The sequence below is a fragment of the Bos mutus genome, chromosome 11, assembly GCF_027580195.1.
Source record: "Bos mutus isolate GX-2022 chromosome 11, NWIPB_WYAK_1.1, whole genome shotgun sequence".
Classification (NCBI taxonomy): domain Eukaryota; kingdom Metazoa; phylum Chordata; class Mammalia; order Artiodactyla; family Bovidae; genus Bos; species Bos mutus.
Window position 1 is genome coordinate 99,055,399 of NC_091627.1, and position 23,249 is coordinate 99,078,647.

The 23,249-nt window shown below is 42.1% G+C and overlaps 1 protein-coding gene across 2 annotated transcripts in view; it reads right to left on the reverse strand.

The window, feature by feature from the left end:
* Positions 1-1,989: 1,989 nt before the first annotated feature.
* Positions 1,990-23,249, reverse strand: part of SLC9A2 (solute carrier family 9 member A2) — a 91,103-nt gene continuing 69,843 nt past the window's right edge. For both annotated transcript variants that reach the window (XM_070379867.1, XM_070379868.1), the window contains 5 exons: positions 16,966-17,127; positions 11,843-11,939; positions 7,685-7,816; positions 5,805-5,895; positions 1,990-4,600 (listed from right to left, as the gene is read on the reverse strand). In XM_070379867.1, coding sequence (XP_070235968.1) covers positions 4,230-4,600; positions 5,805-5,895; positions 7,685-7,816; positions 11,843-11,939; positions 16,966-17,127 — 853 coding nt within the window. In that variant the 3' untranslated portion in view covers positions 1,990-4,229. The remainder of the gene's footprint in view (positions 4,601-5,804; positions 5,896-7,684; positions 7,817-11,842; positions 11,940-16,965; positions 17,128-23,249) is intronic.

Consider the following 23,249-nt stretch of genomic DNA (forward strand, 5'->3'; position numbering starts at 1 on the left):
TATCCAGTATATACATAATCTGAAATTTATTCTATACTGATGGTGAGCTGATTGTTTTCAGGTCATCACAGTAGAATTTATTTCTAATTTGATGTAAAAATACTAACTTACTTGGAAGTGAAAGTTGCTCAGTCATGTCCAACTCTTTGCAATCCCATGGACTGCACAGTCCATGGAATTCTCCAGGCCACAATACTGGAGTGGGTGGCCATTCCCTTCTCCATGGGATCTTCCCAACCCAGGGATCAAACTCAGGTCTTCCACATTGAAGGCGGATTCTTTACCAGGTGAGCTATCAGGGAAGCCCAACTTAATTAAAAACATTATTTTTACTTGAGATCTGTTTTTCTCAAGTATCTAAACTCACCATTTTACAGATAACTGAAAACAAAACTAACAAAATTTCTACTATGTTCTTGATTCAATCCATTGTAAGTGTGCCAGTGGATACTCTCAGATAGTTTTGTGTTGTTCCTCCAGGGGAAAAGATAATTATGAACATTAGAGATTGTTAACTATTACTAATGAACAGTATAAAAGTGGACTGTAAAGATCTTGTTAGAAAAAAGATTTGTATTTTGATTGTTGTTCAGTCGCTTAGTCGTGTCCAACTCTGTGTGACCCTGTGGACTGTAGCCTACCACACTTCTCTGTCCATGGGATTCTCCAGGCAAGAATACTGGAGTGGGTTGCCACACCCTCCTCCAGGGGATCTTCCCAACCCAGGGGTTGATCCAAGGTCTCCTGTGTCTCATGCGTTTTCAGGCAGATTCTTTACCACTGAGACACCTGGGAAGCCCATTTATCCATATTTATTCTGGATATTCAGAGATTGGGACTCACGCTGCCAGTTATGGCCACAAAAATTAAAAAATAAAAAAAAAATTGCTTTAAAGATGACTTGAAAAAATAATTAAAAAAATAAAGTACCAGCAAGCTACACATTTTGCTCTAAAAGTGGGGAAAACAAAAACGGAAAACCCCAGAATACCAGTCAGGCTCATGAGCCTGACCTGTTCAGGTTGATGAAAGAAATCAATATTGAGTGTTCAGGCCTCAAGAGATAATATCACAGCTACTTCAACTGGACAAAGAAACCCTTCTATCTCTCTTGAAAGAGTAAAGTCAAGTATGCACCAGGAACTAATAAAACACTACAGTTCTCATGCTTGCTTGTGAAATGCCAGTTTTAACATAAACGTGATTTGTGTAACAAATGCAAAACATGCTGAACATGTAATAACCGTGCTTCTCTCTTTTTATATAAATAAACATGCCCCCCTCGGCCCCAGGTAAAATGGTACGCCCCCACTACAAAGCTTAGCAAGAGCCCAAGGGAATTTCATTCCAGATGTTTGGGGCATATACAGCAAACGCATGTTTTTAAGAAGTGCCAAACTGTGGGACCCACTTTTAACTGTCTGCTAACTGACATAACTGCTCCCAGCTCCCAACAGCCAGCCTTAGCATAATATATAAAGAAATCAGCTGGGTGCTCCTGTGGTTAAAACTTGGAGCTTCCAATGCAGGGGCCATGGGTTCCATCCCTAATCAGGGAACTAAGATCTCACATGCTGTGTGGTGCAGTCAAAATATAAATTAAATTAGTTTAAAATTAATATATAAATAATATTATTTTATATATAAACAATATAGTATATATTTTATATATTTATATAATAATAATAAAATAAATCAAGTTAAAATGTTCCCAAATCTAAAAAAAAAAAAGAAATAAGCCCTGACTTTGCATTTGTAAATAGTTCAAATTTGTTACAGCAAACACCAAAGACACAGCAAAATTCCACGGTCACATTGGAACGTGATTGTATCAAGTGCTGTTTGAAACGGGAATTATTCATAAAGGTAGGGATGTTTCTGTACCACAGAAATTTAGATTGTTATGATATTTAAAGGGTTTCAACTCCATATATGCTCCCATAATGTCTATTACATAAAGAGAAGTATAGAGAAAAGTTAAATAAAGTCAAATTTATTTTTCATTAATTTTACCATTCCACAAATAAGGAAAAATGATATTAATTATAGATAAAATGACACGTGTTCATTTTTTTAGAAATTAACACAATACCCGAGGTTTTTTTAATCTTTTAATTAGTGAAAGCTGAATTTGGTCTATGTGCTTAACAAGAAGTATCTAATAAACATTTTTACGTTTTCCCCTTCAGTTCTAGAACATTAGATTCCTTGTGATATTTATTAATCTAGGACACCAGGAAAAATCAGGACATTTATTTTAAGGTTATTATTTTACATTTCAACTTTCCATTTCAGATTTCATAAACTGTAACTTACTCTTCAAATTCTCAAAAATATACATCACATCTCTTGATGAATCATAGTCCTATAATAAAGATTCTACATTAAAATTCAGCTTTATTTCCAGCAGATGAAATATATACTTTTTATATAAATATATTTCCATTTAAAATTAAGAATTTTGGCACAGAGTCCTAAGCGTGTAGTCTTCAAATTGTGTCTCCTTTGCTTTCCACCGATCAACCTGGGAGAGTTTGGGGAAGGAATCGTGCTCTTTTTACACATGTACCTTGAGTGTTTACCCTTCCCTCCGCCTCGTGCTTGACAATCCAGCAGCATTCAAGATTTTAGAACATGAGAAAAAAGGGTAGAAGATTTACTTCTCCACGTCAGTGAGGGTAGAAGAAAGGGACGAGATCTAAGCCTGAGAATTTCTAAGTACCGGATCTTTTTGTTTAATTTATTCTTGTTTTTCCAGCGATTATATGTGGTCACTTGTATCCTTTCCTATGTCTCCAAGGGAGAGACATAGCAACTGTCTCTCCAATGTGAGTCCATCGAGAGTGGCTTCATTTCATATCTAAACCCCAGAAATACCAAGTCTTGTCAATTTTTATAGAAAGGTTTTTTGGGGAAAAATGACAGGCCAATAAAATCTACAGTCTGAGCGATTCCAATATTAATCTTTAATGGTTATGTTCCATTTCTGGTCTTTCTGCTGTACTTTTAAAAAGTACTCAGATGAGTAGAATTCATTTTTATACGAAGAATTTGAGCTACTACTTTCTTGACAGGGGAGAGGTAACAAATTAGACTAGTGCAAAAAAAAAAAAAAAAATAGAACTCCCACATTCTCCAAAGTGCTTCCTGTATGAAATTCAAAACCTGAATCCCCACCAGTTTGTTAAGGGTCAGAATATCATTTATCTCAACCTTTATCCTTGTCTGCTTGGAGCCTCTGTCCTGGATTCAAAGTTCTAAAATGTTCTACAGAAAAATCCTAAAGCAGGTGGCCGCAGATGGGCGTGACAGGGGATCTCCTGCACCATCCCCCCAGTATTGCACAAAACCCGCCAGCCAGCTGCAAGCAGGCACTGTCCTGTCACCCCTCACCCAGCATGTGAGGCCAAGCTCCGTCCCATGCTGGCCCTGAGTCTGTCATACAGCGTAAGCTGGTTCCACCCACACCTTCCACCTTTCTCTTGGTACCATTTAAACACGACAGGGAGATGGAATCTGTACATTGCCCACAAACACAGTAGAATGAGGAACACATTAAAACCAGCCGACTCTCACAACTTCAGAGGACCTACAGTCTGGCAGCCAGGCCTCGTCCGCCCAGGTCTTCTGGCTGTTGGCGTCCTCAGGAATCTCTGCTCCATGCTGTGATCTTTCTTAACCAACAGCCATCAGCTCAGAATCATCAGGAAACACCACCCCCATCCGGAGCTGATGACCTACCCCCTATCCTATGGAAGCTGCCCTGGACGCCGTGGAAAGGTGTTCTGAGTATTTTTAGTGCCATTCACTGAAAAACTAATTACAGATATACATATGTTTTCATAAATAAAATCTGAGGCATATATGTATATATTAAAACTTTCACCAACAAGGGTGTGTTAAAATTTTCAAGTTCTGTCCTTCAAGTTCAATAAAGGCACAAGTGTTTTTTGTTTTGTTTTGTTTTTCCTCTCTCTTTCTTCAGGCTTGCAAAGAACACAACTGCCATCAAGTCATCAAAGACACCATAGGGGCGTTTTCTTTGATTTTCTTCTTCCTGGGGTGACCATTTGCCCCATGGATCACTGGCCACTGGCATGATTTCTACCCAAGGACAGTATTTAAATGCATAGAGGGTTTAAGTGGATTCCATTGCTGTGTCAGGTTGCTAGGTAACACGCCACAGCTGGGCGGGGCCGGTCCCCCCAGGTCTGCTTTGGCCATTTCCATTAAGGCTTCTCGCTCCCAAATCGACCCTTCCGGTTTCCAGGTTCCGAGGCCCTTCGGACCAGCCTGGGGGGCGGCTTGGGTTGGATGCCTTCGTGGACACGGTCACCCCGCACGGAGCCAAAGTGGCCTTTGGAAAGGAGGGGCTGGCAGAGCACACCCGGGGTCTGGGGGGACCCCTCTTTACTGTGGGCAGCTGGGGAGCTGCGGGGTTGATCCTGCCTGGAATCCATGTCCACCTCGTTCTTCCACTCCATTTTATAGGCCTGGGGGGCTTTCTTCGAGAACTGTTCTGGCAAGAAGCGTCTGGCCCGAGGCTGCAGGTTGAGCACCGTGGTCCCCGCCTCCAGGTCAGAGTCGCTGCTGTTGCCACCTACCAGGGAGCAAAAGAAAGACAGCGTGCGCAGGCATTTTAGGGAGAAGACAATACAAGCAACTGGTCCAGCACCTGCTTGGCCCTCCGTGGGGCTCTGGGCGTCACGCAGGAAGGCCAGAGGACTCGCCCTGACTCCATCTGAGTCCTTGGCCTGTGCATAAGCTCTGTGAACATCTGTGTCCACAAATGTGCACATTTACTAGTTCTAAAGAGCTTCTGATGTACCAGCCGCTGTACTGAGCACTTTCAAATGCATTAACACGGAATCCTCACAATCACCCGCTTTACAGATGAAGTAACTAAGGTTCAAGAGATGTTAGTAAGGGGTGAATGAGTGTGCGTGTGCACCAAGTCGTGTCCGACTCTTTGTGACCCCATGGACTGTAGCCTGCCAGGCAGGCTCCTTTGTCCATGGGATTCTCCAGGCAAGAATACTGGAGTGGGTTGCCATTTCCTTCTCCAGGGGATCTTCCCAACCCAGGGTTCGAACCCGTGTCTTCTGCTTTGGCAGGTGGATTTTTTTACCACTAAGCCTCCTGCTGGATGCCAAACAGACCATCTGGCAGCAGTTGCCTGCCCACTTGCCCCATCCAAACGGTCCCTGACTGCTCAGTTCAGTGTCTGGCACACAGTAGACAAATCAATAATTAGCTGCTATGATGCGGATTCTTGTCCTGATCTACAATCTCATGCGCAGGTTTATGTCCTTTATATTTTCATAAAATGGTCAAAACACCAGTATGGCTTGAAATCTAAATATAGATTACCATCAAATAAAGAGATACTAGCCTTCATGTCAAAGCTTTAATAAAGAGAGCTGGAAGTCAATTATATGGTTGCCTTTATGAAAATATATTAAAATTATGAACATTTAAATTAGAAATATAGTAAGAATTACAGAATTAAATGTAAACCTTTGAAGATGGACAACTTTCTATTTACCTGTTCACCAATCACACAATGACAATAGTTCCTTTTGCTATGTTAGATAGAATCATTACGGGATAAAATTAAATTATGTACACCATGCACCGAACTCTATTCCAAAAGGATGCAACACTAATAAAGGTCACCATGTCATTATGTTTGCAAATGACCGAACTCATTGTCTTTAATAAAGAAGAAAACATGGAAAAGTTTTCTATTTTATAAACATTGATAAATAAGTTTAAAGTCTTTTTGCTCCAACTGCCTTCATTACCTGCATTAGAAACATTCTTTTTCTTCTGTAGCTTTTCTGGAAGCTTTGTATTTTTGGGTAAGGATAAATATCGGGAGGTTGAAGTGGAAGCCTGTCAAAAAAATAATAGAAAACCTTATTTAGGTGTCACGCCATTTATTGTATGTTAGAAGTTTACAATTCTACAGCAAATCGTGGTGTTAAAAATTAAAATCTTAGTTCTTGATTCCAAAACTACTGGGTGAGGAACTGTAAGGATGGGGAATAAAGTTCCAAGTGATAATCATTTGACTTAAAATGAGGAAAGCCTCTTTTAAAATATCACAGAAATCAGTACTATTAAGGAAAACAAATAAACTGGGACCCTTGGAACAGGATATGAAAACCTCTGGCTTTTCTTAAAGAAAAGCTACAGAAACATCCACTTATAAGAGCCTTACTAAAAAAAGACTTAGAACCTACATATATAGGGAGGAAGATATATGAAAAATGTAGCATGTTTAAGTTGTATTCACTTTAATAAATCTTGAAAATGACAGAATTAAAAATATCACTATAGCTAACTTGCTGGCATTTCCAATGCCATAGCCTCTGCTGCTGCTGCTGCTGCTAAGTCGCTTCATTCGTATCCGACTCTGTGCGATCCCACAGACGGCAGCCCAGCAGGCTCCCCCGTCCCTGGGATTCTCCAGGCAAGAACACTGGAGTGGGTTGCCATTTCCTTCTCCACAGTCTCTAGTGTCTTTAAATTTTTTTCTTTTGTTTTCTATTAATTTCTATTGGAGTTTAGTTGCTTTACAATGTTGTTGGTTTCTTCTGTACAACAAAGTGTACAACTAGGTCATATGTATACATACATCCCTTCTTTAGATATCCTTCCCTCTAGTTACTTTAGCTTTTAACTGATGCTGCCACATTTCATACATAAAATGTAATACTGTTCAGACATAACCATTTTGATCTCTAACAATGCAATACAGATCATTATTAACAATGAGATGCAGTGCGTGCTATATTAATCACAATATACTTTTTAAAAAATCATTTACTTTTGGCTATTCTGGGTCTTCATTGCTGCTTGTGGGGTTTCTCTAGCTGCAGAGAGCAAGGACTACTCTTTGCTGAAGTGCATGGGCTTCTCTTGCTTCTGAGTACAGGCTCTAGAGTACTCAGGCTCAGTAGCTGTGGCTCACGGGCTTAGCTGCTCCGTGGCATGTGGAATCTTCCCAGACCAGGGATCGAACCTGTGTCCCCTGCATCAGTAGGTGGATTCTTATCCATTGTGCCACCAGGGAAGTCCCAGAATAGCCTTTGAAAGTAGCTTCCTTATCTAGGACAGGGCCCTGGATCAAGTGGAGTGCTGAGCACACAGCATCTGAAACTCTCCCGACACAGACACAGGGCCTTCTGGAAGTTTCTACTCACACTGACTGGCTCACCTTCAGGTTGCACCCTCTCCGTGGAAAGAACAACCGTGACTCCCCAAATGAAGTCTGACCCCTCCATTCAGTTTAACACTGCACACTGCCTGAGCCTTCCCTGTCTTCCCAAACCTCCCTCCTCAGCCCTTTCTGGCTTATTTTGTCCACAGCATGTATTGCCTCTAACCTAACAATTTCCTTATTTGGTCCGTTCCTGGTGGGCTTCTCCCCACTAGAATGTGAATTCCACCTGGGAAGGGAGCTTTGTAGTTTTGTTCACCAACGTATTCCAAGTGCCCGGACAGCGTCTGAAACAGGACAGGTGTTTCAGAAGCATCTGGAAAGGATTTACCATGGGCTCCATCCCAGGATTCCTGTGGGCCAGCCCCGCACAGCCCTGTCCTGTCACCAGCTCCCCCGGGATGGCTGCGGGCTCTGCTGATGGAGCCGGCCGCGTCCCAGACGCGTGAAGCCCCTTACCCTGTGCTCCCGGTTCAAGCTGCTGTCCTTCCGAATGCTCTCGCGGAGGCTGTGCCGCCGGCGGATCAGGATCTCCTTGGCCTGCCTCTCACTTGTGTCCGCCGTCAGATTATGTCGGTTGTAGGACAAGGTCTGAAATGAAGACGCAAGTGACATTTTACTAAAACGCTGATCACTGCCTGGAAGTTCCAGCGCTTCACTACATTTCTTTGGCTTTGCACCTTGAAGAGATATTTAACGATGAATGTACAGAGGGTGAGGAGGGGTGGAATAGAAGTTAACACTCTTTCAAATTTTGTTAACATTCAAAGGTTATTAATATTCATGAATTTTGAAAGAATTCATGGTCTATCAAATCTCAAATTTGGTAACAAATTTGGGTAACAATGGTAGTAATTTCAGCTTGTGTTGTTATGTTACTCGCTCAGTCATTGTCCAGCTGTTTGTGACCCTCTGGATTGAAGCCCACCAGGCTCCTCTGTCCATGGGGATTGTCCAGGCAAGACTACTGGAGCTGGTTGCCATTTCCTTCTCCAGGGGATCTTCCCAACCCAGGGATCAAACTCATGTGTCTCGTGTCTCCTACACTGGCAGGTGGATTCTTTACTACTGCATCACCTAGGAAGCCCCACATATATTCAATAACTGTGTTTGACTGAACCAAATAAAATTCTCTACTTATGAGAAAAAAAAACTCATGTTTTAGTAAAAGTCAGTGCGCATACTTTTCATTGAAAAGTATGATCTTTATAAATTGGAAAATGATTGAATTCATCAAGTATCTTTGACTCCTTTGAAGTACCTTATATGTATTTACTCATCAGTAGCAGCTGGGGAAAAAAAAAATTCATACATTCTCTACTAAGACTGGTAGGAAAACCAACCACTTTGGGCCACTTGGTGGTGCTATGACCCTCTAATTAACTTAAGAGCATTTCTTTTCAAATTGAGAAAAGTGGCTGTCTCCACCAGCAATAATCATATCCTAATATTTGAAGCCACACAACATAAAGTAGGGCTGTCCAGGGTATATATTTTTAGTTCTGTAAGCTATCAGTCAGTTCAGTCGCTCAGTCGTGTCTGACTCTTTGCGACCCCATGGACCGCAGCACACCAGGCCTCCCTGTCCATCAGCAACTCCCGGAGTTTACTCAAACTCATGTACACTGAGTAGGTGATGCCATCCGACCATCTCATCCTCTGTTGTCCCCTTCTCCTCATGCCTTCAATCTTTCTCAGCATCAGGGTCTTTTCCAGTGAGTCAGCTCTTGGCATTAGGTGACCAAGGTATTAGAGTTTCAGCTTCAGCATCAGTCCTTCCAATGATATTCAGGACTGATTTCCTTTAGAATGGACTGGTTGGATCTGCTTGCAGTCCAAAAGACTCTCAAGAGTCTTCTCCAACACCACAGTTCAAAAGCATCAATTCTTCGGCGCTCAGCTTTCTTTATAGTACAACTTCCACATCCATACAGGACTACTGGAAAAACCATAGCCTTGACTAGATGGACCTTTGTTGGCAAAGAAATGTCTCTGTTTTTTAATATGCTGTCTAGGTTGGTGAGAACGTTTCTTCCAAGCAGCAAGCATCTTTTAATGTCATGGCTGCAGTCACCATCTGCAGTGATTTTGGAGCCCCCCAAAATAAAGTCTGCTACTGTTTCCACTGTTTCCCCATCTATTTGCCATGAAGTAATGGGACCAGATGCCATGATCTTAGATTTCTGAATGCTGAGCTTTAAGCCAACTTTTTCACTCTCCGCTTTCACTTTCATCAAGAGGCTCTTTAATTCTTCTTCACTTTCTGCCATAAGGGTGGAGTCATCTGAATATCTGAGGTTATTGATATTTCTCCTGGCAATCTTGGTTCCAGCTTGTGCTTCATTCAGCCCAGCGTTTCTTATGATGTACTCTGCATATAAGTTAAATAAGCAGGGTGACAGTATACAGCCTTGGCATACTCCTTTCCTGATTTGGAATCAATCTGTTGTTCCATGTCTAGGTCTAACTATTGCTTCCTGAATCTGCACACAGATTTCTCAAGAGGCAGGTCAGGTAGTCTGGTATTCCCATCTCTTGAAGAATTTTCCACAGTTTATTGCGATCCACACAGTCAAAGCCTTTGGCATAGTCAATAAAGCAGAAGTAGAAGGTTTTTCTGCAACTCCCTTGCTTTTTCAGTGATCCAGCAGATGTTGGCAATTTAATCTCTGGTTCACTCTGCCTTTTCTAAATCCAGCTTAAACGTCTGGAAGTTCACGGTTCATGTACTGTTGAAGCCTGGCTTGGAGAAGTATAGCTATAAGCTATACAGAAATCCATTTCCTAAAATAAACTGTAGTCAGTAATTAAGTTCATTTTCTGATAGAATTAATGCATACTTCTTGGGAATAGTCTTATCCCCAGAACTGTATCAGACCTGGGCTTCCCAGGTGACTCAGTGGTAAAGAATCCACCTGCCAATACAGGAGACAAGGGCTTGATTCCTGGGTTGGGTATATTCCCTGGAGAAGGAAATGGCAACCCACTCCAGTGTTCTTGCCTGGGAAATCCCATGGACAGAGCAGCCTGGCGGGCTACAGTCCATGGGGTCACAAACAGTCGGACACAACATAATGGCTAAATAACATATCAGATGTAGTAAAGATAAACAGAAGTACCACAGAACCACACTCATTTCCTGCTATCTAGTTGAGCATGTGAAACTAACAAAATAATATGAAATTGTGAAAAGAAATGCTAAAATGATGTGGTATGTAGGAGCTCTAAGTGATAGCCCATTCAAAGACAGGCCGGGGAATAATTTAGAGGGTGCTGAGGAAACCTTAAAGATTGGAGAATATGGATCAACTGACAGGAAGGAGTGGGGCATTTCAAGTGGAGATGCAGAAGACAGCAACACAGTCTGAGGAATTCCAGACCCATAGCTCTGTGGGCGCATGGGTGGGTGGGTGAGGGGCGGGTGGCAGCACGGCTGGTTAAGGGGAAACCTGAATACAGATCCCAAAGGCTGAAAGAACACTTGAGCCTGGAAGCCACAACTGTTTTGTCTCATTTTAAACAGAAAGATGCTTTATTAAAAGGGGCTTTAAGGGACATCTCTGCTGGTCCAGTGGTTAAGACTTCGCCTCCCAATCCAAGGGGTGTGGGTTCAATCCCTGGTTGGGGACCTAAGATTCCCATATGCCTCCAGGCCCACAAGCCAGAACATAAACAACAGAAACAATATTGAATTCAAGAACGACTGAAAAAATATTTTCTATAAATAAAAAGAACTTTAAGAAAAGAGTGGAACCGCTGTGATGTCAGATGGTATGCGATGGGCTGTGAGGTCAGCTAAGAAGCTCCATTAAAGCCCTGCATGTGAGTGACCAGGATCCCTGACAAGCACTGTGTCCATGTACCAGGTCACCTCATTGTGCCTCGTTTCTTCATCCTTAAAATGGAGACAATAGTAACACCACTTGCTGGAGGATGAAGAGTTCAGATACACAACACACGGAAATGGGGGCTGGCAAACCGCACACACTAAGTGTCGGCTGTATTATTGGCAAACTATGAGAATGAGGCTCCGTGATGGAAATGGGTTGAAAGAAGTGGCTCAGAAGATACAGCAAAGAAAGAAACGGTTGCATTCTACAAACAAAGAAGAAGGTTACATACATTTTGAAAAGTCTTCTAAGTGATAAAGCTATTCATTCAAAAAGTTTAAAGAGCAATCAATTTACTTTCTTCACCATTAGATAACACGTGTTTTTATCTCCAAGTCTTTGGTAACAGAACTCTTACCTCCCCGGGATTCCAGCCTCCAGCCTTGACTAAGGTGTCTGGGAGGAGAGCTGTAAGCTAACGGGACAGGCCCCTGGGGGGTGGGAGGTCTGAGGGAAGGAAGTGCCTGGTGTGGGACCTGCAGAGGCTGGCACGATGGTGGCAACGGCCCTTGTAACTGAACAGAGTCAAGTCTGCAGGTACATTTTTAACCAAAGGCAAGTATGTATGTGCTCAGTCACTCAGTCGTGTCTGACTCTTTGCAACCCCATGGACTATAGCCCTGCAGGCTTCTCTGCCCATGGGATTCTCCATGCAAGAATATTGGAGCGGGTTGCCATTTCCTCCTCCAAAGGCAAGGACATATTTTGATAAATAAATTATTCTTACTCGCTGACGGATCTGATAGAGATTTCTTGACAATATTTCTCGGATTTCATCCATTTCACCAGGTGTGAGCTTCCTTACTTTTTCTTCACGGCAGTCACTGTGAACGTTTAGGAAAACACATTTTACTATTCAACAAGTATTAAATTCATCCATGTTCTTCCTTAGAGACGTAATACCATCATTTAAGAAGAAGAAACTTAATGAATAATACTTAGGAATTATTTAGTAGTTTAAAATAATTCAAAAAATCTAAAACATTTATTTCAGTGTCAAAATCATTCACATAAGTTTAATCATGCACCAGTTCTTTCAGTCTGTTCATGCAACTATTTAAAGAGGAAAGACTAGAGTAGCTTGCAATGCTATCACTTTATTATTTCTAATGCTCCATAAATAAAGTAGCATAGGATTGTTCTATTTCCACAAAACTTAATGAGCTGAATTTTACTATTATGGCTCTATTTTTTAAAATACCTCATTAGAAATATTTACAAAGACACCATTTATACTACGTATGTTCATACAGTTGGTCCTCTTTGTTCAGGGAGTCCATATTTGCAAATTCACTGACTTGCTACAGTTTATTTAAAAACACATTACCAGTACTCAGGGTACTGTCCCAGTCATTCTCAGACACTTGCAAAGTGAGGTTTGCAAGGTTTGGAAACCTTGCACACAGGTTTCCAAATGAGGCCAAATATGTCAACCCTTTGCCTCTTAATCTCCGTGTTCATACTGTTAAAAAAAAAAAAAAAGGTCCTTTTCACCACCTAGTGGAATGTTTTTCACATTTTTGTGCTTTTTATTGGTGATCCTGTTGTTTTAAATGGTTCCCAAGTATAGTTCTGAAGTGCTGTCTAGAGTTCCTAAATGCAAGAAGTTCCTAAGTTTTAATTCTACTTTTTTAAAGGATATTTTAGCAGGATATGGAATTCTAGGTTCAGTTACATTTTTTGAGAATTTTGAAGCTACCAATAGTGTCCACTGGTTTTTATTGAAAAATCAGTGGTCAGGTTTTTTCTCTTTTGAAGAAAATAGGTCTCTTTTTTTCCCCTCTGAGTATGTTTAAGATTTTGTCTTTTTTTTTTTTTTTTTTTTTACTTTCAGCAGTTTTATGAACCTGTATCTACATTTGGTTCTCTCCTTATCTAATCTGCTTGAGGCTGTCAGAACTCATGTCTTTTATCTGTTTGAGGAGATCCTCAGTAAATATTCCTTAAGACATTGCTTCTACCAATTTCTCTCTCATCTCCTTCTGGAGCTTTTCAGTATATATGAATCTATCCCATATATTTCTCACTTTCTTTTTCATCTTTTTTTTTTTTTCATACTGTTTTTCATCCTGGTCTTTCCTTCTGTCCTATCTTTCAATTAATTCCTTTTCTCTTCAACTTTATCTAGTCTGCTTTGATAGCTGTCAAATGAGATCCTAAATTTAGTTACTTTATTTTCAGCTCAAATACTTCCCTTTGGTCTTTTTTGTTTATATAATCTCCATGACAATGCCAAAAGTGTCAATGGCACTTTCTTTCCTGAAACATGTTTTTATTTCTATTTTAAAGTCCCTGGCTGACAATTCAATGATCTGAATCCCTTTTGTGTTGACTATTATTTTATATTTTGTTGATTGTTTCTCAGTGTTTTTTCAGTCACATTTCCTGTCTACTCATATGCTTGGTTATTTTGGATTGAGTATTAGACATATATAAAACAATCATGGGGATACTTTAATCATGGGGATACTCTTTACAATCTTATTTTCTTCCAGAGAAGATTTAAACTTACTTCTCTTGAGCAGCTGAGATAGAGGCAATCTCAGTCTCTGATGATTTAAACAATCAAGAATTGAGACAATTCTAGGCTGGGCTTCTTTCCCTTGAGGGTTAAGGTGTAGGATTTTGAAGTAAAAACCTATAGCTGAGTACATACAAATGGTCCTCCTTCTTGGTAGGTTCTGAATTCTAATTTTATTCTCTAAGACCAATTAGTCTGTCAAAAACCCTGTTTTAGCTTTTTAGACTCTTAAGACACGTTCTCCAAATTCCAGACAGAAAATAGCAATAAATGCCAGTTCTATCCTCTTGAACTTCCCTCTTTTTTTGACTTCTAGCCAAGAAATTCCTCACTGTATGGATACTGTCCGGCTTTCCAGCAGATATTTAAAATACATTTTGTCCTTTCCCTCTAGTTTTCTCAGTAGTTTGGTCTGGACTCAGTTCATTATTGCCAGAAATATGATGCCTTACTGCCTGCCTTTTTCGCTTCTATCCTCCTCCAAAGAAAACACTTCAGAAGAGGTGGAATGGTGAGCATGGCAATCATTTACCCACGTAAATGATATGTAACTGTCCATCAGTTTTTATTACCCCCTTCCCTAACCCTAAACCTTTGCCTTTACTCCACTTTCGACTGGCTTCAAGATGAACTGTGAACAGAGGTAGAGCTGAGATCTCCTTCTTCTATGACCACGAAGTCAATGACTCCCTTTTGAGAAGCTGGATAGTTGAATTATTTTGTGCTGCACCCACAAAAGGAACAGTGCCTAAGAAAGATCATAAATGGTGAACCTGGAGTAAACTTCAAGGAGCAAGTATAGCCCCATTTTTTACTTGAAGAAACTCAATCTCAGGGAAACAGATGCACCTGCTTAAGGTCACACAGTGAGTGATTTGCAGAGCTGGGACTATAAATCAGTCATTCTGCTCAATCACCACTATCTCCAGTGCAATATAATGCCTTCATTTCTGAGTCATCCTGACCACCACTACTTTTTATTCTGGATTGTGTAAACTGCAATAATTTTTATAGGGGACTATCATCCTAGTGAAAATCGGAGTTTATATGGTTGGGTGTGATTTGGAGTTTCTTTCATTTCAACCCTTCCATAGCTAGCATTTTAATTTAGGTGACACTTTGCTGAAATGAGCTTCAAGCTCATCAATGAAAGAAGAAATCATTGTAACCTGAAATTTGTCATGTAGAGGAGGAATGATGCTTACGTGATAAACTCATTTGCTAATTTACTGACAGTATTTATAAAGTTGGCTTAAAGCTCAACATTCAGAAAACGAAGATCATGGCATCCGGTCCCACCACTTCATGGGAAATAGATGGGAAAACAGTGGAAACAGTGTCAGACTTTATTTTTCTGGGCTCCAAAATCACTACAGATGGTGACTGCAGCCATGAAATTTAAAGACGCTTACTCCTTGGAAGGAAAGTTATGACCACCCTAGATAGCACATTCAAAAGCAGAGACAGTACTTTGCCAACAAAGGTTCGTCTAGTCAAGGCTACGGTTTTTCCTGTGGTCATGTATGGATGTGAGAGTTGGACTGTGAAGAAGGCTGAGCGTCGAAGGATTGATGCTTTTGAACTGTGGTGTTGGAGAAGACTCTTGAGAGTCCCTTGGACTGCAAGGAGGTCCAACCAGTCCATTCTGAAGGAGATCAGTCCTGGGATTTCTTTGGAAGGAATGATGCTAAAGCTGAAACTCCAGTACTTTGGCCACCTCATGCAAAAAGTTGACTCACTGGAAAAGACTCTGATGCTGGGAGGGATTGGGGGCAGGAGGAGAAGGGGACGACAGAAGATGAGATGGCTGGATGGCATCACTGACTCGATGGACGTGAATGTGAGTGAATTCTGGGAGTTGGTGATGGACAGGGAGGCCTGGCGTGCTGCGATTCAAGGGGTCACAAAGAGCTGGACATGACTGAGTGACTGATCTGATCTGATCTGATTTATTATTCTGCTACGGATTTGCTATAAGTGTTTAAGTCACTTTACATCCTGGGTATTCATCTTCTCGTTTTTAAAATTAGGGAGACAGACTAGGTCAATGCATCTCAATACTGGACTCCTTATTATAAACTTCTGTAAGTTTAAATATATTTTTATTAGAATATAATTGCTTTACAATGTTGTGTGAGTTTCTGCTGTACAAAATTGTGAATCAGCTATATGTGCACATATATCCCCTCCCTCTGGACCTCCCTCTCACCACCTCACATCCCACCCCTCTAGGTCATCACAGAGCACCGAGCTGAGCTCCCTGTGCTACAGAGCAGCTTCCCGCCAGCTATCTATTTCACACATGGTCGTGTATATAGTCAGAGCTACTCTCTCAATTCATCCCACCCTCTCCTGCCCCCTCTGCAGTCACAAGCCCATTCTCTACACTGGCATCTCTATTCCTGCCCTGCAAATAGATTTATCAGTACCATTTTTCTAGATTCCATATATACTGGCTAATATGCGATATTTGTTTTTCTCTAACTTAACTTGATTCTGTATGACAGGCTATAGGTTCATACACATCACTTATATATAAAAAACCTATACCTGAGCCTCAACACCAGAGATCCTGATTTTATTGGTCTGGCTGGGGCCCAGACATATGTGTTATTGAAATGCTCCTACAGTATTTCCAATGTACAGCCTGTGTTGAGCACCTCTGCACGAGATCGCCACTAAATGTTCTTTCCAAGCCTTAAGTTATGACTCTGTGAATAATCCATGAGGAAATAGCTGTGTAATTACATGCATCTTTATAATTGCAAATCATAACACACCTTAAACTATTCCATTTCAAAATGCTTGCTAAAGAGGCTTTACTTTCAGAACACACTGAACTGTCCAAAGCAAATACAATAAATACGTAATCATCCTAAACATGACCAGGTACTTTCTGACTGGTCCATTCTACAATAACACAACATGACGTGACATGATATAATAGAAAATAAAGGACACACTTCCAGGTTTTCACATTTTAACCAGTAGCTCTTTCTGCTGTGAGGTCTTAAGGACTCATGTTAGGACATAAGTCAAATTTCTTATTATTACTGGTTTCACAAAACTATAAACACCTACATAGCAATAAGTTGCTCAGATGCTCAGTCGAGTGCGACTCTCTGCAACCTCATGGACTGTAGCCCACTGGGCTTCTATGTCCATGGGATTTTCCATGCAAGAATACTGGAGTGGGTTGCCATTTCCTCCTCCAGGGATCTTCCTGACCCAGGGATTGAACCTGTTTCTCTTGTACTGGCAGGTAGCTTCTTTTACCACTGAGGTACTTGGGAAGCCACATTAACTTCTATTTTCAAAATAGGACTTACTTTAAAGATGCAAAAGAAGGAACAGTGCTTATCATCCCAGTTTCTGCCATCTCGATGGCATGTTTTATTTCAAGCTTTTTGTATAAAGACACAATGCTTGACTTGGGTTGGTTCTCCCGAATCAGAAGCTTCCTCAGGTACTTGTCATCAAACTTCTTAAACCTGGAAATAAGCAAAATCAAAACTTTAATTAATTAACATGACACTGAATAAGAAAAAATCTGTTTTTACCAATAGAATAATTTCCACTACTCCCAGGGGGAAAAAATAGTAGCAGTGTTTAGTTAGTCTGATTATTGTATTTATTTTTGTAGGTGCATACCTGAATATATAGAGAGAGCACATATTAGTGTATTTTTGTTTTAACCACAATATACTTATATCTAATGGGGCTTCCCAAGTGGCCTTAGTGGTAAAGAACCTGCCAGCCAATGCAGGAGACACAGGAGACATCAGCTTGATCCCTGGGTCAGGGAAGATCCCCAGGAAAACGGGATGTCCTTCCCCAGTATTTTTGCCTGGAGAATTCCATGGACAGAGGAACCTGATGGGCTACAGTACATAGGTTCACAAAGAGCTGGACATGACTCAGTGACTAACATTTTCACTTTTCATGCCCAAGACTCCCAAATGTGTGTCTCCAGCTCCAACTTCTCTCCCAAACCCCAGAAATGAGTATCTAGACTCCTGCTCAACCTCTGCACTTGGACATCTCAAACTTGGCATGCTCTAATGGATCTTCTCCCAAGTCATCCCCATTTCAGTTAGCGACAACTCCATTTGGTCAAAAACCCTGATGTCATCTCTGATTCTTTGCCTTCTCTGATATTCTACATTATAGCCTGAACTGTGTTCCCCTCAAAATCCATATGTTACAGTCCTGGTCCCCAGGACCTCAGAATGTCACCGTATTTGGAGATATCTGATTAAGTTAAAGTGAGGTCATTAGTGGGCCTGAATCCAATATGACCGGTGTGCGTATTGTAAGAGGAAATTCAGACACAGACATGTAAATAGAGAAGACGATGTGAAGAAGCAGAAAAAAGAAGGACATCCACAAGACAAGAAAGGATGCCTGGGGGAGACCCTTCCCTCTCAGTTCCAAAGGAACCAGTTTCACTGACATCTTATTCTTGGACATCCAGCCCCTAGAACTATGAGAAAATAAACTCCTATTTAAGGCACGGACATGTGGTACTTTGTGACAGCAGCTCTGGCAAACGAATACTCTACATCCACTCTATCAACAACTGCTGTTGGTTCCAGCATTACCATACACCCAAAATCTAATCATTCTCCTGCCATCGCCCTGGGCCCAGCATTGCGTGCTAAGTCACATTAGTCATGTCCAACTCTGTGCAACCCCATGGACAGTAGCCCGCCAGGCTCTTCTGTCCATGGGATTCTCCAGGCAAGAATACTGGAGTGGGCTGCCATGCCCTCCTCCAGGGGATCTTCCCAGCCCAGGGATGGAACCCACGTCTCCTCTGTCTCCTGCATTGGCAGGTGGGTTCCTTACCACTAGGGCCACCTGAGCATTACCATCTCTCAATGGGTTGTTGCAACAGGCACCAAATTGGTTTTCCTGCTTCTGCCACCGTGTTTCTATAGCCTATCCTTGATGCAAACCAGCTGCTGCCAAGTCACTTCAGCCGTGTCCAACTCTTTGCAACCCCATGGACTGTAGCCCACTAGGCTCTTCTGTCCGTGGGGATACTTCAGGCAAGGATACTGGAGTGGGTTGTCATGCCCTTCCCCAGGGGATCTTCCCGACCTAGAGAGAGAACCAGAGTCTCTTACGTCTCCTGCACTGGCAAACAGGTTCTTTACCACTAATGCCACAGGGATCCCATTAAAGTGTAAATCAAGGACTTCCCTGGTGGCCCAGCGGTTGAGAACCCGCCTGCCAATGCAGGGGATGTGGGTTCGATCCCTGGCCAGAAAAGGTCCCCCGTGCTAAGCCTGTGTGCTGCAAGTAGGGCTGGGGCACTACTGAGCCCAGGCACTGCAACCATGAACACTAAAACCCCTGCACCTAGATCTCGTGCTCTGCAGCAAGACAGGACCACGGTGAGAAGCTCACGCACCAACGAGACAGCAGCACCCACTCATGGCAAGGAGAGAAAGCCCACACAGCAGTGAAGACCCAGCACAGCCAAAAATAATAAATAAATAAAATTCTCAATAAAAAAGAAGTCATTCAAACCACGCAACTCCTCTGCCTCTCACTGAGTACAAGTACAATGACCTGGAGGCCCTACACCACTTGGAGCTGCCTGCTCAAGGCTGTGATGCTCTAGCTCAGGTCCAGCCTCTCTGAGGCCGCCCGTCCCAGAAACGTGCCAGCCCTGCTCCCACCTCGGGGTCTCTGTACTTACTATTCCTTCATTCAGGAACAGTCTTCCCCAAATACCTACAGGGCTTGCTCTCAGAATTCCTCTAAGTCTTTTCTTGAAGGTCATTTTCTCACAGAGCCTTTCCTATCTACTGCACTAGAACTGCACTCCAGAACTTGCTCTTCTTCTTCCCAGACACATTTTCCTCCATTGCAGTCAGCATTTTCTAATAGGCTATCCAATGCTTATTTACTGATTTTCTTCTCTGAGCGTTAGAATGATCCATGGGCAGGCTATGTTTTGTTTGCCGGTTTTCCTGTCTTCCCAGTGTCCAGGACACTGCCAGGTGCTTTGTAAGCTTAGAGGCAGACCGGTCCAGTTCCACCCTGGACCCACACCCTGTAACAGATCAGGTTACTTGGTGATGCCCTTCCACCATGGCTGAGGTGACCTGCTCAGTCCTGCTTCCTGCCACTGAGATCAATAATGTCACCTGCTTTGGTCAATGGGCAGTTAGGAGACACGATGATGAGAGCAGAGGCTATGAATGGGCTTGCTCACTGGAGCTCACTTCTTACGCTCCCACATGGCAGGAGAAGGATGTACATGGAGTGACTCCTTGGTCCCAGGACAGAGGTGAATGTCCCATGGAGCAGAGTTAAGTGACCCCACTTACATCAGAGAAGGCCGGCCAGGATCAGCCAAGGACCCACTGATGCTCTGAAGCTGGAGCAAGACCTGGCCAGATGAGCTGACTCTCTGCCTCCTAACTTAAGTACTTTGTTTCCTTTTCCTGCTGCAAAAAGACAATGTATTTCATTTTATTTTTCCTATCAAAAATAATACATTTTCTTAAGCAGCATCATAGATTCTGAAGACAACTGTGCAGCCTGTTCATGTGGTGATAGAAGATGAATGATATGTCACCCTGAACTTGGTTCTGTGTGAAATATTGAACAATTTTTTCCCGCTGCTTTTGAGGGTTTTTTTCTTCTTTTTTTTTTAATTGGAGTATAACTGCCTCACAATGCTGTGTTAGTTTCTGCTGTACAACAACATGAATCAGCTATAACAAGTGACTGCTCCTGTAAGCAGTCAAATATTGAGTTGGTTTGTCTATAACTATTATGCCAATATTCAAGTGAATCAGTATGCACTAAATATTTGATGAGAAAAAATTAATGTGTTACAATGATCACTGTAAGTCCAAGGTGGTTTATAGGCACACCTGTGCTATGAAAGTGGACAATGTTAAGCTATATTCATGGTACTACTCCTTTGTTCCAAATACAGGAGAGCTAAGAACAACTGCAGAAAGCTATCTTGAAAGAGTTTTGCTACTGACTGGTCTCCACACAAAACACTAGGCCTATTTTTATCCAAGTTTATTTTGAATTTCACGTGAAGCTCACTGAACCAGGACACCTGGCAGCAACACAATACCTTTCCAAACCTGTATTATTGTTGTTGTTGTTTTAGTTTTCTTTCTTTCTTTTTTTTTTGCCCAGCTGTGTCTGACTCTTTGCAACCTCATGGACTGTAGCCCTCCAGGCTCCTCTGTCCATAGCATTCTGCAGGCAAGAATCCTAGAGTGGATTGCCATTTTCTACTCCAGGGGATCTTCCCGACCCAGGGATCAAATCCGCATCTCCTGCTCTGGCAGGTAGCTTGTTTACCACTGTGCCACCCGGGAAGCCCAACTAGAGACTCACAAAAAGAATGAACATTGAAGACAGTGACATCTGCTCTACGCAGAGTAGGATTTATAGCCTTTATTTGCTCTGTCTCCATACTTTTCATTTCTCCGCCAAGCTACACATATGTGGCTTTTTTACTATCATCAGACAACTTCTGCCAAACATGAGAAACACCCTTACTGCATGACCCTTTCATTTCATTTTCAAAGGAGCAAATGGCTCAAGAACCCTCTGGAAGGACCATTAGAAATCTACAGTAAAAGGATTTCAGAGGGAAGAACAGGATACCCAACACACCTAAAACAGTCGCTTGTTTTTTATGCCATTTTTGTAACATCCACCATTATGTACAGACCAGAAATGAGATCTGAGAACTCATTTCAAGAATGACCTGTGTCAGCGTCAAATCCCTTCACACAAACTTCTCTACTCTACCTGAAGTGCACACTGTGCTTGACAATCCAGAAAATTATTTGTATTTACCTGGAAAACTTCATGCATGCAAATATGTAAGGCTTCATAAATTTCTTCAGTGAAGTATGTACACCGCAGAGAAAGTGTCACGTTTGTTGCAATATTACCTTCCGGACATGAATCAAGGTTGGCTCCACCATGTTTTGTATTTATCATCCAATTAGCCCAGAGCTTACAGATGTGTGCCCAGAACAGACTCATATACAGAGATAAAGTGTTTTTGCCTAGAAGGCAGGATGAAGCTAGACTTTCTCTAGTCCTTCACCTTCTGGACCAAATCACATGATCACAGGGCTCACCTCTTCCATCACCTACCACTGCCCCAGGGCCAACCAACCTCATTCCTGCACCATATCTATGTTTCCTTCTGTTTGGACGTCAGGGGAGTGGGATAAACCTCTAGTTCAGTCTCCCCTTGGGAAAAGGACAAACTGCTCTGGATTACCATGCTCACTTATCACTTCAGAAAAGGATTGATACAATGCGAGAGAAATAAAAGTGGTCGGGTTCAAAGGGATGCTGAAGATGGATAAAGGCATGGGGCTGCCCTGGTAGCTCAGAAAGTACAGAATCCATCTGCAATGCAGGAGACCTGGGTTCAATCCCTAAGTCAGGAAGATCCCTCGGAGAAAGAAATGGCTCCCCACTCCAGTGTTCCTGTCTGGAGAATTTCATGGACAGTGGAGCCTGGCAGGCTACAGTCAATGAGGTTGCAAAGAGTCAGACACGACTGAGTGACTCTCTTTCATGCCAACAACAAAGAACAAGAGGCAGAAAAGCCTGTATCATGGGCTTGGCATAGACATCCAGAGACCTAAAGCAGGATGATGGAGGGAGTTACAGCAGGGTTCTCTGCTCTGCCTCCTGCTTCCAAAAAGTGAATACCACCACGACAATTGGCCTTTTGTTTCATGTTTTTACAACACAGATTTTAATTCACTTTATTTTATTACTAAGTGCTCCCATCTTGCTAATCAAGTACTCTGTTCATACAAACAAAATATTTTTCCTTTAGTTATGAAGGAAGGCTCTGTCCAGGGGCCTCGGAACATTAGCAAACAACGTGGTCAGGCTTGTGAAGGTTGTGCCAGCACGTGTAGTCTCCGTAACTCATTACTTAATGATGTCACACACACCCCCGTTTGCTGTGTGACTGTTTAGTTGCCTTTACTATATTGCAAAGTTCTAAAGGCCCAGGTCTATGGCTTCTATTGCTCCTGTAGTCCACTGTCAAGTCAGAATATGTGAGCAAACAGGAAGCACTCAAAGATGTACTTATGCTAAATTATGTACATTGGTAGGTTGGGGAACTTCATGTCAATTTGCAAGGAGGGGGAAATCTGCTTGCAAGTTAGGAAAGAAAAGACAAGAGGTTGAACGGGGATCCACCAAATATATCTTGGGACCTGTCTGCCTCTCTTCAAGGACCAGCTGAAACACCCTCCTTCAAAAGTCTTTCCCAGACAGTGATGTGCCAGCAAATTTAACACATGTACGATCTGTAGCATTTGTCAGTTCCCTAGTTCACTCCCCTCATAGCTGAGTCAAGACACCAACGTGGAAGGCATTGACTTAGATACACACAGTCAGCTCCCACCAGCCCAGGGGAGCGGCTTCTGTACCACATGGGTCCTAACCCTGCTATTAGAATTAATCCTTATTTCTTGATCCCGTAAGTCTGTTTTTCAGTATATGTTAAAGGGTGCACCTAATTGTGCCTGGTAGGGTACCACTTGCATTTCAGCAATAAGATCCTTGAGAAAAGTTCTGAATCTTT